Source organism: Cetorhinus maximus, chromosome 1 (genome assembly GCF_964194155.1).
Source record: "Cetorhinus maximus chromosome 1, sCetMax3.hap1.1, whole genome shotgun sequence".
Lineage (NCBI taxonomy): Eukaryota > Metazoa > Chordata > Chondrichthyes > Lamniformes > Cetorhinidae > Cetorhinus > Cetorhinus maximus.
In genome coordinates, this window is record NC_135879.1 from 245,753,698 (window position 1) to 245,770,078 (window position 16,381).

The window sequence follows — 16,381 nt, forward strand, 5'->3', positions numbered from 1 at the left end:
GACTCTCACACTTAAAACTACATGCCAACAGGAATGTTGCCTGGTGCCCTGAAACGTGAACTCTCCTCCTGCATTTCCACCCCCCAACCCCGGCACTTGCAGCATTACCTGACAGATTCGCCTTCCACTCCTGGAGACTCCAGGACAGTCTGAGAGGGTTGGCAAATGAATCTCCAAAAGGTAAATTAAAAACAGGCAACTGAGTGATTGCATGATGCATCTCTGTGCTCTGTCATTAAAATTGTCATAAAACTAACCTGAATCTGTTTCAGGTATACAAATAGGCATTTGGTAGTACATTATCCTGCATATGAACATATGAGCATACAAACTAGGAGCAGTAGGCCACTCAGCCTCTCGAGCCTGCTCCACCATTCAGTAAGATCATGGCTGATCTGACTGGAACATCAACCCCACATTCCTGCCTACCCCGGATAACCTTCTACCCCTTGCTTATCAAGCATTTATCTACCACTGCCTTAAAAATATTCAAAGGCTCTGTTTTCACTGCTTTTTGAGGAAGAGTTCCAAAGACTCTCAACCCTCAGAGAAAAAAATTCTCTTCATCTCTGTCTTAAATGAGTGACCACAAGTTCTAGACAGGAAACATCCTCTCCACACCCACCCTGTCAAGGCCCCTCAGGATCTTAAAGGTTTCAATTAAGATGCCTCTTACTCTTCTAAACTCCAGTCAATACAAGCCTAACCTGTCCAGCCTTTCCTCATAAGACAACCTGGCCATTCCTGTTATTAGTCTAGTAAACCTTTTCTGAACTGCTTCTAAAGCATTTACATCTTTCCTTAAATAAGGAAACCAATACTGTACACAATACTCCAGATGTGACCTCACCAATGCCCTGAGGGGTACTGAAGGATAACCTCGCTACTTTTGCGATCAATTCCCTTTACGATAAACGATAACATTCCACTAGCTTTCCTAAATACCTGCTGTACCTGCATACAGCTTTTTGTGATTCAGGCACTAGGACGCCCAGATCCCTCTGAATCTCAGAGCTCAGTAATCTCTCGCCATTTAGATGTTTCTTTTTTATTCTTCCTGTCAAAATGGACAATTTCACATTTGCCCACATTATACTCCATTTGTCAGATCTTTGCCCACTCACTTAACCTACCTATGTGCCTTTGTAGCCTCCTCACATCCTCTTCACAATTTATTTTTCTTTGTGTCATCAGCAAATTTAGCAAATTCGGTCCCTTCATCCAAGTCAATTATATAGATTGTAAGAAGATGAGGCCTCAGCACTGATCCCTGCAGTTACTATCTGTCTTTATATTACGAGCTAGCTTTCTCTCATACTCTAATTTTCCCCTCCTTAATCTTTTTGTCATTTTTTGTTGTTCTTTATATTCTTTCCAATCTTCTGACCTTCCACCCGTCTTTGCGTAATTATATGCTTTTTCTTTAAGTTTGATACTGTCTTTAACTTATTTAGTTAACCACAGATGATGGGTCCTCCCCTTGGAATTTTTCTTTCTCTTTGGAATGTATCTATTCTGTATTTTCTGAAATATCCCTTTAAATTTCTGCCACTGAACTTCTATTGGCCTAGCCCTTAACCTCATTTTCCAGTTCACTTCAGCTTTCATAGAACCATAGAACACTACAGCACAGAAAACAGGCCATTCGGCCCTTCTAGTCTGTGCCGAAATATTATTCCGTTAGTCCCATTGACTTGCACCTAGTCCATAACCCTCCAGACCTCTCCCATCCATGGTATCTATCTAATTTATTCTTAAAACTTAAGAGTGAGCCCGCATTTGCCACGTCAGATGGTCGCTCGTTCCACACTCTCACCACTCTCTGAGTGAAGAAGTTCCTCCTAATGTTCTCCCTAAACCTTTCCCCTTAAAGTCATGTCTTCTCGTGTTTATCTCTCCTAATCTAAGTGGAAAGAGCCTACTCGCATTTACTGTCTATACCCCTCACAATTTTGTAAAATTTGTAATTTCATATCTTAGACGCACTCGTTTCTCCCTCAAAATGAAGATAAAATTCAATCATATTTATGATTGCAGCTACCTAGGGCTGCCTTCACTATAAGGTTATCAATTAATCCTATCTCGTTGCTCAATACCAGGTCTAGTATAACCTGCTCTCAGGTTAGCTCCAGAACATGCTGTTCTCAGAAACTATCCCGAAAACATTCTATGAACTCCTCATCTATGCTATCTTTGCCCATCTGATTTTTCCAGTCTATATGTAGATTAAAATCCCCAAGGATTATTGCTGTACCTTTCTGACATTGCTTCTTTTATACTCTGTCCGACTGTGTACTTACAATTAGGGGGCCTGTACACCACTCCCACAAGTGACTTCTTGCCTTTATCATTTCTCATCTCAACGCAAACCACTTCTACATCCTTGTTTCCTGAACTTAAGTCATCCCTCTCTAATGTGCTAATACCATCGTTAATTAACAGAGTCACCCCTTCACCTTTTCCTAACTTGCTGTCTTTCCTGTCATGTACCCTTCAATATTCACTATGTCATCCTGTAGCCATGTCTCTGAAACAGCTATCAGATCATACTTATTTGTTTCTATTCGCACTATCAGTTCATCTGTTTTGTTTTGAATACTATGTGCATTTAGAATAAGAGCCTTTAGTTTTGTCCTTTTATTATTTTTGTAGCATCTAGCCTTATCTGCTGACTTACTCTTAAATTTGTACTCTCCCTTCTTGTCACGGCCTGTTTCTCATTTCCCATTTTAATACCTTTCTCTCTTGCCTTGTCTCCACTCTTTGGTTTACCACATCTTCCCAAATTTGATCCCTTGCCCCCACTATTCAGTTTAAAATTCTCCCCGTTTCCCTAGTTAGGCGGCTCATGAGGACACCAGTCCCAGCAGAGTTCAGGTGTAGACTGTCCCAATGGTACAGATTCCACTTTCCCCAGTACAGGTGTCAGTGCCCCATGAACCGGAATCTCCCACACCAGCCTTTGAGCCACGCATTAACTTCTCTAATCTTATTTGTCCTATGCCAATTTGCACATGGCTCAGGTAATAATCCAGAAATTATTATCTTTGAAGTTCTGCTTTTAATTTGGTGCCTAGTGTTATGATCCCAGCTGAGGTTACCCTTGGGCAAACCTGATCCCAGAGTGGAATCCAGCTTGATAGATCCTAACTTTCATTTGTTTGTTTAGATACGCTATTTAAGAAGGGCTATAGAGAGAAGCCAGGGAACTACAGGCCAGCGAGTCTCACGTCATGGTAGGGAAACTACTGGAGAAAGTTCTGAAGGAGAGAATCTATCTCCACTTGGAGAGGAAAGGTTTGATCAGGGATAGTCAGCATGGCTTTGTCAGAGGGAGGTCATGCCTAACAAACTTGATTGAATTTTTTGAGGTGACGACCAGGTGTGTAGATGAGGGTAGTGTAGTTGATGTAGTTTATATGGATTTCAGCAAAGCCTTTGACAAGGTCCCGCATGGGAGACTTATAAAGAAGGCAAATGCACATGGGATACAGGGTAATTTGATAAGGTGGATTCAAAATTGGCTTAGTTGTAGGAGACAGAGGGTGATGACAGAACAATGCTTTAGTGACTGGAAGCCAGTGTCCAGTGGCGTACCACAGGGATCTGTGCTGGGTCCCCTATTATTTGTCATTTATATAAACGACATAGATGACTATGTGGGGGGTAGGATTAGTAAGTTTGTGGATGACACAAAGATTGGCTGGGCGGTTAACAGTGAGGTTGAGTGTCTTGGGCTACAGGAAGATATAGACGGGATGGTCAAATGGGCAGATAAGTGGCAAATGGAATTTAACCCTGAAAAGTGTGAGGTGATACACTTTGGAAGGAGTAATTTGGCAAGGAAGTATTCAATGAACGGCATGACACTAGGAAGTTCTGAGGAACAAAGGGACCTTGGCGTGTGTGTCGATAGATCTCTGAAGGCAGAGGGGCATGTTAGTGGGGTGGTGAAAAAGGCATATGGGACACTTGCCTTTATCAATCGAGGCATAGATTACAAAAGTAGGGAGGTCATGTTGGAGTTGTATAGAACCTTGGTGAGGCCACAGCTGGAGTACTGTGTGCGGTTCTGGTCGCCACATTATAGGAATGATGTGATTGCACTGGAGGGGGTGCAGAGGAGATTCACCAGGATGTTGCCTGGAATGAAACATTTAAATTATGAAGAAAGATTGGATGGACTTGGGTTGTTTTCGTTGGAGCAGAGAAGACTGAGGGACGACCTGATCGAGGTGTACAAGATTATGAGGGGCATGGACAGGGTGGATAGGGAGCAGCTGTTCCCCTTAGTTGAAGGGTCAGTCATGAGGGGACACAAGTTGAAGGTGAGGGGCAGGAGGTTTAGGGGGGATGTGAGGAAATATTTTTTACCCAGAGGGTGGTGACGGTCTGGAATGCGCTGCCTGGGAGGGTGGTGGAGGTGGGTTTATTCACATCCTTTAAAAAGTACCTGGATGAGCACTTGGCACGTCATAACATTCAAGGCTATGGGCCAAGTGCTGGTAAATGGGATTAGGTAGGTAGGTCAGGTGTTTCTCATGTGTGCAGTACAGACTCGATGGGCTGAAGGGCCTTTTCTGCACTGTGTCATTCTGTGAGAGTAGCTACTGAACAGAGTCACAGGAGAGTCAGCTGATGAACTTTTAACAAAAGAATAAAACATTTATTAAACAAGAAAAAAATGAACTATGGGCAGAATTTTGCCCTTGGTGGGCGTGCGGGCCCCGGCAGGTGGACAGCCTACCCCGCCACCGAAACGGGGCCTGCCGCCATTTTGAGCGGGCAGGCCAATTATGGCCCACCCAGTGGCTATGCGCTTCCTGTGCTGGGGGTGGGGGAGGAGAGACGGAATCCCCAGCTGTCAAAGTGTGCTCTTTCGCACATGTGTGCGAAAGAGCACACTGCTCCTTGAGACAAAGTGCTGTCTCAGGGAGATTACTGACAGTGTACAAAAGTTAAAAAAATGGAGGAATAAAAATATTATTAACACGTCCCCCTCATGTGACAATGTCACACGAGATGGGACATGTTAATAAATATCACATTACATTTATTAAAGTTTTTGAAAAGGAACATGAAACCTCATCCCGCCAGTGGATGAGGTTTCATGTATTACCAGAAGCCCGCTGGGTCTCCTGGCCTGCCCACCAGCCTTAAGGTTAGACGGGCAGGGCCTTTAATTACTTTAATTACCCTGTCAATGGCCTCAATTGGCCATTGACAGGTCGGCGGGCGAGCAGCAGATTTCACTGTCCGCCCGCCTTCCTGAAAATTTAAATGGTTCCTCCCAACGTCATCCCGAGTAATTTTCCCATCGGCGAGCGGGCCCCACCCCCAAATCGCCAATGGAAAAATTCTGGCCATATATTACAATACTCCTTCACACACTATACCTTTACAGATATATACAGATTTGTAAGGATAACACAAGTTACAAAAGCTATCTTATACTTTAATGTTCACGTAAATACACAGTCCATGTAAACAAATACGCACCCTGTGGTCGGACACACCACACTCCGAAATCAAGTGACAGATGCCAGCTCAACCAGATGCTATGGATCTCTCCTTAACTCCCCCCCAGATGCTGGTCACAATGTGAGCCAACCTGCACACCATCTTTCACATGAGGGTTTCCAATCTTCACTCTCAAGACCTTACCTCAGAATTTTCTCCCAAACCGACGCTTTCTCTCATACGCCTTCCGCAAGGGCTCACCTCCAGGGTTTCAAACTCTCCTTCCGATGTTCCTCTTCCCTGGGTCAGCACATGCATTCAAGCTGTCTTCCACGCACTCTCTCTCACCGACTCAGCTGTCAACAGTACCACTGCTTTTCACATGCCCATAGCAAAGAGTTACAGACCTTCAGCCATCTCTTTGAACCTTCTTGCCTTTTGTAAGTTGTTCTTGCTTTAAATCTGCTTTCTGCAGCTTTTGTCTCTAAATTTTAAGCTTGGGGTCTTTCTCTCTGCCCCTCACTCTTAACTTCATTAACAGGACCTTTTCCAGGTCCCGTCCTTCATTTGGCTAGGAGCTCTGCTTGGGACTTTCCCTGTTTCTGTCTCACTCCTTTGGCCATGGGACCTTTTGGTTCTTTTGGGAAATCTGCAGCGCCCTCTCCCAGTCTCTTGAGTCCTGGCTGCAAACTGCCGTTTCTTTGGTTTTTCTGTGTGCGTCTGTGGGAGGGGCCTGCCTCTCTGGACACCTGTTGCTCAGCAACAGCCCAATTAATTTACTCTTGTTTGTTTAACCTACCTGCAACGGTTATTAAAAAACCTCATTAGAAATGCAGGCACCTTTTAAAAGTGAAACTAAACCCCAATTTGACCTTTCTTAACACACAGGATACAGAAATACAATCACACTTAAACTTTAAAGCTAAATCTCATTCTTAACACCTACAAATACCAATATAACTTACTTAAACTATCTCTATTTCCCCATACTAGCTCGTCATACTGACTATGCAAAGCCTCCTTCCTCATCCTGCCTATGTCATTGGTATCTACATGGACCATGACCACTAGATCCTCCCCCTCCCACTGCAAGTTCCTATCCAACCAGTGCAAACGTCCCAAATCCTGGCACCGGGCAGCCATCTGGACTCTCCCTCCTTGCTACAGAGAAGTGCCAATTCACCTCCTACACTGTCCCCTACTACCACTACCTTCCTTTGTGCTCCCCCAACTTGAATGGTTTCCTGTACCACAGTGCTATGGTCAGTCTGCTTACCCACCCTGCAGCCCCCATTCTCATCCAAACAAGGTTCAAGAACCTCAAACTTGTTGGCAGAGGCTGACAATCCTGCCCTCTGGGTCCCCTTACCTGCCTCAGCTACAATCACACCCTCCTGTCCCTGAGCACCTTCCAAATCAGAAGACCCTATCTTAACAGCCTCCTGGTACAAAGCGTCCAGGTAGTTTTCCTCATCCCTGATGTGTCGCAGTGTCCACAGATCATCCTCCAGCTCAATGACCCTGAGCTGAAGCTCAAGCTGCAGACATTTACTGCAGACACGTTTGCCCTGGAGAACATTGGTATCCAGGATCTCTCACATGCTGCAGTCATGACACATCACCTGTCCTACCATACTTATGTGCTTTAATTACTTACTAATTTTTTTTTTTATTCATTCATGGGATGCGGGCAGGACTGGCTAGGCCAGCATTTATTGCCCATCCCTAATTGCCCTTGAGAAGGTGGTGGTGAGCTGCCTTCTTGAACCGCTGCAGTCCCTGTGGTGTAGGTTCCGGGCATTTTAGAGGCAACCACATTGCTGTGGGTGTGAAACCACATGTAGGGCAGACCAAGTAAGGACAGCAGATTTCCTTCCCTAAAGGACACCAGATGGGTTTTTTACGACAATCGACAATGGTTTCATGGTCATCATTAGACTTTTAATCCCAGATTTTTATTGAATTCAAATTCCATCATCTGCCGTGGTGGGATTCAAACCCGGATCCCCAGATCGTTACCCTGGGTCTCTGGAATTACTAGCCCAGTGACAATACAACTATGCCATCACCTACCCTAAAAATTTATTCAATTATTTATTTTCTTTTATATATTTATTAATCTTATTACAAATTCCTGTACTATTTTAAACCTTAGGAATAGAATAGACCTTGACCACTTACAGATACTCAACAACCAGTTAGATTATTCCCTGTAGCAGAGCAAGAACCAGTTTCTCCAGGGTGAAAGAGTTAGAAAAAGCAAAGGAACACCTCCCTCCCCTCCTCACTGAACTCCCTCAGCTCACCAAACTCCCTCACTCCACTAAGGTTGCACATTCAGTGCTGGTCACACTGAGAATGCCTGAATTTATATGTTCTAAACAAAGGGACTAGCTGAGTCTCCAGATCCTCTTTTCACCCACTCTTCTAGGTCGTGGTTACTGTCTCCGGATCCTCTCACTTTTCTTGGTGGTGGTTATTGTCTCCGGGTCCCCTTTTCACCCGCTCTTCTAGGTGGTGGTTACTGCTCCTGGGCCCTCTTTTTGCCTACTCCAGGATGCAGGGTGCCTTTGATGCCCCTGTTTCAGCATCAAGCTTGCATGGTGAGCAAATGGCTCAGGCCCTATTTACAAGGTCACCTAACCTCCTACCCCTCACTTATTTCTAATATGTGGATAATACATTTGCTATGTTTAAATCCACAGTTGCATGTAATAATTTCTTTACATGTCTTAATGGGCTCCATCCTGCACTCAAATTCACCTTTGAAATGGAGCAGTTAAATGAACTCCCTTTCCTTGACGTTCTAGTTGAGAAATCTGCCAGGGGGTTCTCTACCACGGTCTACCACAAGCCTACCTGTATTGGTCAATATACACGTTGGGATTCTTACAGTTCCACACGCTATAAGATTGGTCTTATCGGCAACCTTGAAAACAGGGTCCGAGCCACTTGCTCATCATGCAAACTTGATGCTGAAATAGAGGCATCAAAGGCATCCTGCAGGATAATGGCTACCCTGATCAGACCACTTCAATGTGTATCACGCAAACTCATGAACGGGCCTAAGGCCGTCACTTTCAACCCTGAAAAGTGCCCAGTCTACCTCAGATTACCCTGGAAGGGCAAGGTATCTCAAAAACTGTAGCAACAGGTGAAGCTAGCTGTGTCACGCTGATAATTATGCAGTAGCAACACGAGTGGTATTCACCACTAACAGGATGCTGTCGCCAAGCCAAAAAGACGTTCTACCTATGACACAAATGAGTAATGTGGTATATGAATTTCAGTGCTAGTGTGATGCTAGGTATGGAGGCCTTACATCCCAAAGACTGGCGGATCGCATCAAACAGCATGTCCCAGCCGCTGTTTGTAACAGGTAAGGTGCAGACCGTACCCAACCAGCCCATGCTTGCAAAACTCAAAACACAGTGTCCAACATTAGATGTGATTCCGCAATTGGACATTTGCTAAACAATCCTCAATGTGCTAAGAATTACACTAACAACCAATTCAAGATTGTCAGTCAGACTCGCAATGTGGCGCATTTTCGTGCACAGGAAGCTACATCTATTAAGACACAGGGCCCTGTTCTTTGCAGACGAAAAGAACAGGTATACACGTTGCGTCTGTTTCAGCTAAACAAAATAAGTGACAGTCATTCGCTGATTCGTTCCTCAGGGCAATGCCTTGACCAATCAAGGTCAGCTGCCTGGTTTAAATTTCAAACAATGCTTGGCAGTTAACTGTCAATCATCATCACTGGTGCATTCTCCATGGCACCGCCTTGACCAATCAGAGTCCACTTGCTAACCAATCAGCATTCTCTTCACATACACTATTGTTTTCCCCTTATATTGGTATTTTTGCAAAGTGTCCTGAAGAGTACAAAATGAAAAGCTTCGACATGTCCCTTTTTTCAGCAATACTTAACCTGAATCTCTAATTTCTTTAACAGATGAACAAAGTGGTACAGTTGTGTTGTGGTACGTATGGACATTTTCTAAATTAACTTTCTCTAAGTAAGGAATAATTCAATTTCATCTTCACGCCACTCCATCTCAAAACTGGTTGCCCCCTTTTTCTTTCTCATTTAATGAATCCCAAAGCCCCAGAATTTATCTCTGCTCTTTCAGCCACGCAAAGACCAGACATGAAGGCTGAGACACAGACTTACACCACATGGCCTGCAGTGGTTCAAGAAGATGGCTCATCACCACCTTCTCAAGGGCAAATAGAGATGGGCAATATCGCTGGCCTAACCAGCAACATCCACATCCTATGAACGAATAAAAAAAAACATGTTGCCCCTTACCCAGCGTGGTGTTAGGAGCTTCACTCTGACTCATGAGAACATGAACACTCTGCAGGCAATCATTGTACCGTTGCTGGTAAAATACACAACTGTCTTCATTTGTGCTGGAGGAAAGAAACATAAGGGCCTTAAAGACTTACAAGAAAATCCCAAGTGTTGAAGGGCCACAACGGATCGTATATTTCCAATGGCATTTTCAGACTCACCCAGAAAACTATGTAACTCAATGATGATTGCACACCGCTGTCCATGAACGGAACTTTACAGTCCTGCAAAAGTCAATGGAGTTTTGAATGGCTTGCTGCATTTAAGGTCCTGCCCCCACTGCAACGGAGCTATAAATTTCCATCCCGTGTCTTAACTCACGTTGGATCCCGTTCCCCTACCATCATGTGCTTGCTGGCCTATATTGGCTCCTGGTCAAGCAATACCGTGAATTTTTAAAACTCATCCTTGTCTTCAAATTCATCCATTGCTTGGCCCCTCCATATCTCTAATCTCCTCCAACTCCACATCCCCAGAGATGTCTGTCATCCTCTAATTTGGGCCTCTTGAGCATCCCTGATTTCAATCGCTCCAGCTTTGATGGCTGGGCCTTCAGTTGCATAGGCCCCAAGCTACAGACATTACTCCCTATAACTTACCGATTCTCTACCTAGTGTTCCTCCTTTGAGACACTCCAGCATGTCATTACTGTTGGGCTCCAGTATCTTCTGCTCCTCGGATGTTCACGATGCGAGCAAGGGTTTGGTGGTAAGTCCTGACTTCTGCACGTCACATCACAGTTATAAAGACGCGTTCTGCACCAGCATGTTTTCCCGCTGGCATGTGCAAATGATCCAGCTGGCTGGGGGGAGGGGGGGGGGGCGGAGAGAATGATTCTGGCAGGCTGGGCTTATAATGATATGCTGATGTTTACAGTGAGGTTCCCGATGTCCGATGGCAGGGAACGTGGCCCGCCATCGACAGGCTGTGCGGATGATCGCAAACTGGTTTCATGACATTGTGAAACTGATTTTTGGCCTTCTCGCCATATTGTCCACTCAAGCCACCGAACACAGCCGATGCCAGCGGGCACGGACTATTCCACCCACAGTATACCCCATTGAATTCCCTAGCCTCTCACATACACTGTACCCTATTCAACTCCCCACCCTCTCACACTGTACCCCATCCGACTCCCCACCATCTCACGCTCATGCTAGTTAATCTTTACTCTATATCTAGCCCCACGCTGTACCTGCCTTAGCCGTGTTTGATGGGAAAGTGTAGAGGGAGCTGTATTCTGTATCTAACCTGTGCTAGTTTTCTTGAGAGTTGAGGGGGAGTGGAATCTCTTCTGTCACAGAGTTCCCTCTGTAGAGTAAGGTTGGTTCTGAGCAGTAAAGCAACCTGTGCCTTGTTTATAAAATCCAACAGGACGCGGACGACGAATGAACAGGCTTCTGTTAAAGTGCTGAATATGTACATGAGGCTGGAACGCTTTGTCATCCTCTTCCCTGTCCTTAAAAAGCGCATCGAGCAAAGCATCGTTGATCTGCAAACAGTTGCGGATGACATTGATACATGTCACCGAAATGCTAGCATTGCCACCATTGTGGGCAGTGGCACTAGTGCAGTGGGAGGGACTGCTGCGATGGTAGGATTACTCGCTGCGCCCTTCACAGGAGGCGTCACCTTATGTTTCACTGGGGCAGCTCTGGTTGGAGGGCTCACCACTACCACTGCCAGCATCACGGAAGCCTACGCGAACAAGGGCCATCAGAAAAAAGTGGATGAGATTCTTGAGCGGTACAACATTGACAGCCAAGAGCTGATGGAGTCTTTCAAGGGGGCCTATCATGCCATTGAATGCTTGACTAAACTGAACCAGGCGGAAATGGCTGCTGGCCTGGCAAAGCGGCTGGGCATCCGTCCCATCTCGGTGGGATATAACGGCTACAAGCTGGTGAGCGCAGTGCTGGCCAGGAAGGCACTGGAAGAGATGTCTGTACTGCAGGGACTGGCAGGGAAGGTGTCAGTGCTCCTTGGGAGCCTCCAGAGTGGTAATTTCGTGGACAGCATGGGTTACGTCAAGAGCCTGCTGTTTGGCAAGCCACTTGTGGTGACTAGTACTGCCTGGGTGGCGACTGCGGCATTGTCCACAGCCTTTGTGGCATGGGACGTCTACTCCCTGGTAACAGAGACCATGAACCTGCACAAGGGCAACAAGAAGGAGCTGGCTCAGCAGGTATGGAACAAGGCAGAAGAGATCAAAGGGAAACTGAAAATTGTTCAACAGATTTTTGAAGCTTTGGAGCAATTTTTAGAAGAAGGTAATCTGGGGGAATGTTACAAAACTCCCCGACTACCCCCACAAGACAATGATCTCCCACCCCACCTTCTAACCGAGGCTTCCAACCTCCTCCCCCCAGGCCTCCTATCTCCCTGAAGCCCCTGACTTCCACTCCCAAACTCTAACTTCTCACCACCTGAGGCCCCTGATTGCCCCCTTCCCCCAGAGAATTCAATCTCTCAGGATGCCAGCTCTCAGCATCACCCCCTTACCTTGGAATTGGACTCCCCCCAACCCGCAGATGCGCTGTTTCAGATGCCCCTACACCCATCATTCCCAGGATGGGTTCCCCCCCTCCAGCCCTCGCTCCACAGGTAAGGGTGTGGCCTTCTCCAACCACATGCACCCAACTGGAGCCAAGCCTATCTTTCAGGATGGCTTCCAAACAGGGAACCTGACAGTAATGTCTCACACATACACTCTCTAAGTTACATTTCACAGTGGGTGCAGGATCCATGTCTTCCAGGTTTCACACACTCTCCTGATCCCAGCCCACCTTCTTAGGAATCAAGACAGAAAGAAAAAGTAAAAAAGAGAGGCAGCCTGAAGGAGGAAAGGGTTGGAGACCAACAGTTAAGGAGCGTAGACCTGAAGGAGTTTGGGGTGGAGCAGCGGAGGGGAATGACCTTTCCACTAATGGGAACAGGTTCTCTCTATCTACTCTGTCCAGACCTCGATGCCAACATTCCATTTGCCTTCCCTAATCACTTGCTGTACCTGCAAACTAACTCTGATTCATGTACCAGGACATCCAGCTCCCTCTATTCCACAGAGTTCTGCAATCTCTCTCAATTTAAGTAAAATGCTGCTTTTCTATTCTTCATACAAAAGTGGATAAGTTCACATTTTCCCACATCATACTCCATTTTTCCCACTCACTTAACCAACCTATATCCCTTTGCAGACCCTTATGTCCTCGCCACAACTTGAAAGAGGTGGCACTATCTCCTTTATGAAGCATACTGAGGTACTGCTCCTGACTCATTGCGACATAGGAGTGATGTCCCCGGAAGACCTTTTCTGGAAAGGGTACTCCAAAGGAGAGTCCACCCCTTTCTCCAGAGTTTCTCCTCTCTGCCTCCTCCTCTGTATGTCCTGCTCATGTTTCCGAGCAAGGGCGCAAGATTTCAATAATCTACTAATTTTTGGATTTTATGTTAATTAGGACTAACATTTTGCGATCTCATATTAACCCCACTTTAAACAGACTAGCCTAAATTCTTGCCTGCTGAGAGGTAATTGATCAGGCTGCTAGCAATGTGCAGCTGCAAGACTCAAGGTTGTTGGTACTGTGTGAAGAACTGTTTTGCTGATAAGAGTTGGCTTGTCTGGAGTAAGTATTGAGGAGGCGGGGAGGCTGCAGAAGGATTTGGACAGGTTAGGAGAATGGGCAAAGAAGTGGCAGATGGAATACAACGTGGGCAAGTGTGAGGTCATGCACTTTGGTAGGAAGAATAGAGGCATAGACTATATTCTAAATGGGGAGAGAATTCAGAAATCGGGAGTGCAAAGGGACTTGGGAGTCCTAGTCCAGGATTCTCTTAAGGTTAACTTGCAGGTTGACGCGGTAGTTAGGAAGGCAAATGCAATGTTGGCATTTATTTCGAGAGGACTAGAATATAAAAGCAGGGATGTGCTGCTGAGGCTTTATAAGGCTCTGGTCAGACCACATTTAGAATATTGTGAGCAATTTTGGGTCCCGTATCTCAGGAAGGATGTGCTGGCCCTGGAGAGGGTCCAGAGGAGGTTCACGAGAATGATCCCAGGAATGAAAGGCTTAACATATGAGGAATGTTTGAAGACTCTGGGTCTATACTCGATGGAGTTTAGAAGGATGAGGGGGGATCTGATTGAAACTTACAGAATACTGAAAGGCCTGGATAGAGTGGACGTGGGGAAGATGTTTCCATTAGTAGGAGGGACTAGGACCCAAGGGCACAGCCTCAGAGTAAAGGGAAGACCTTTTAGAACAGAGATGAGGAGAAACTTCTTCAGCCAGAGAGTGGTGAATCTATGGAATTCATTGCCACAGAAGGATGTGGAGGCCAGGTCATTGAGTGTATTTAAGACGGAGATAGATAGGTTCTTGACTGGTAAGGGGATCAAAGGTTATAGGGAGAAGGCGGGAGAATGTGGTTGAGAAACCTATCAGCCATGATTGAATGGCGGAGCAGACTCGATGGGCCGAATGGCCTAATTTCTGCTCCTATGTCTTATGGTCTAACCCATTTGTCTCAAAGACAAGGCCAAATAAATCTCAGCATGAATCCCTCCATATAGTGATGAAGGCTAGCACCAACACACATTTACCTTTTAATTAGAATAGTTTTCTAACATATTGATCATTTATTATTGATTGAGTAAGCCATTTAAAACCCATCTGGTCCACTAATGTCCTTTAGGGAAGGAAATCTGCTGTGCCTAGCTGGTCTGGCCTACATTTTTCCTGTTTTGCCCCGAGACATTGCTTAATCCTGGTACGATAGCTTTCAGGACATACATGACTAGTTACCATGTGTGTGAAGACATCTCGAGAAGCTCAAATTGCCATTTTATGGAATAAAGAGGCCACATGTCATTTGTACTTCTAATTCACGTAACATCTAGAGATAACATAGCATACAAGGAATGCACATCTGTTTTCAGTTACTGGTTACATGACTTGAGCCATGAAGGTGGGGAGAGAAAGCTAGTGACCTCACTGCTGACCAACTGAAAGGGTTAATACAAGCTATGTCTAAATATGGCACAAGGACTTTCAGCACAGTCATCACCATCGCTCCTATGGTGACAACTTTCCTGAAGACACAGCTCAAATCAGGATGAAAAGAATGACTTTGATTGTGCTGATAGCCTTTGGGGGTCAATCCATGCTGTCTTCACTACCTTTTGTTAAACATATTTACCCTTCTTGCTTAATAAATTCTACTTTGATTCACTACACCTGGTTGCTTCCATCATTTGATTGTACCTTATAGGTCAGCTGAGAGAGAGATCCAAATAAATTGTGGATTTGGGATACAAAAGTTAAATTGACTAAAGACACCAGCATCCCTAAATTTTAATCAGGTCCAAATTCTTACAACCACTGGCCTATACCTATGCAAAGCAATGTTATTTTCCACCTTTTTGTGGTCAGAAAAGCCCCCCAGATGCTCTAGAACATCACTGCAGTGCTTCCAAATGATTTGCCTAAACAAAACTAATACAAAAGTACCTCAGCTGAAACTGTTTGAGTGATTGTTTAAATAATCACAGATTAGGGCCCATTTTGCTTTATAGTGTGTGAATAAGGAAACCACAACCTGTAACTCTTTCGAGTTATCAACAGTCACAGATTGTAACTCTTTCGAGTACATTCACAGTTCTTGGTTTCCGGGAGTGGGACATGAACCCACAACCTTCTGATTCAAAGGCGAGGGTGCTATGAACTGAGCCACAGCTGACACCTCTAACCACAACCTGTACATGCACTGACCAATTCTGGTATCCTCGCGCTGCATCGGTCTGTTTGCATCGATGACTTCATGCCACTCCACTTCATTAACACTGCATGGGCTATGCTGGAAGTGGGACATGCTACACACAACTGAATTTCACTCCCAAAGTTCCAGCGCCAAGTCCCATAGAAAGGAAGTGTAATCAATAGCTGGCAAAGTCTGTCCACTGTTGAAAGCCAGATGCTGATATGAAGAACAAAACTATTGTGCTTTATTAGAGCATTTTTAATAAATTTCAGGACTGACATTGAATACCTCATATCTCATTTTAGACTGATAATTTGCTTTGTTACAGAAATCAGAAAAGCGTCACCAAATTACATGGGCCGGATTTTAGATGGAGGTGGTTGCCTCGATCCCTCCCTGCCACACCAATACCCACCCCCAGACCCCAGCTTAAAAGTTGGGAGCATGGCCAGCAAGTTGAGTAGGATTTCCAGCTGTCAGGTTGTTAATTGGTTCAGGGTGAGACTTACAGCCCTAAATAGCCTCCTGGAATCTTTTATTTAGGAGGTTATAGCAGGGCACTTAGAAAATCTCAATGTCATCAGGCAGAGTCCACATGGTTTTGTGAAAATTTATTGCAGCTACTTGAGGAAGTAACAAATAAAGAGGATAAAGGGAAATGTGTGGATGCTATACTTAGATTTTCAGGAGGCATTTGACATGGTGCCACATCAAAGGTTACTGCGCAAACTAAGGGCTCATGGCATTGGGGGTAACATATTAGCACGGATAGAGGATTTTTTAGCTAAGAAGCAGAAAGTAGGC

The 16,381-nt window shown here is 45.2% G+C and overlaps 2 protein-coding genes across 2 annotated transcripts in view; both read left to right on the plus strand.

The window, feature by feature from the left end:
* The window catches only part of LOC144688610 (uncharacterized), an 89,267-nt gene that overhangs the window by 50,222 nt on the left and 22,664 nt on the right, over positions 1-16,381 (plus strand). The window contains exon 9 of the mRNA XM_078555388.1: positions 9,419-9,446. Within this exon, the coding sequence (XP_078411514.1) occupies positions 9,419-9,446 (28 nt within the window). The remainder of the gene's footprint in view (positions 1-9,418; positions 9,447-16,381) is intronic.
* LOC144688603 (apolipoprotein L3-like) overlaps positions 11,200-16,381 on the plus strand; it is a 155,018-nt gene continuing 149,836 nt past the window's right edge. The window contains exon 1 of the mRNA XM_078555375.1: positions 11,200-13,447. Coding sequence (XP_078411501.1) covers positions 11,238-12,206 — 969 coding nt within the window. The 5' untranslated portion in view covers positions 11,200-11,237 and the 3' untranslated portion in view covers positions 12,207-13,447. The remainder of the gene's footprint in view (positions 13,448-16,381) is intronic.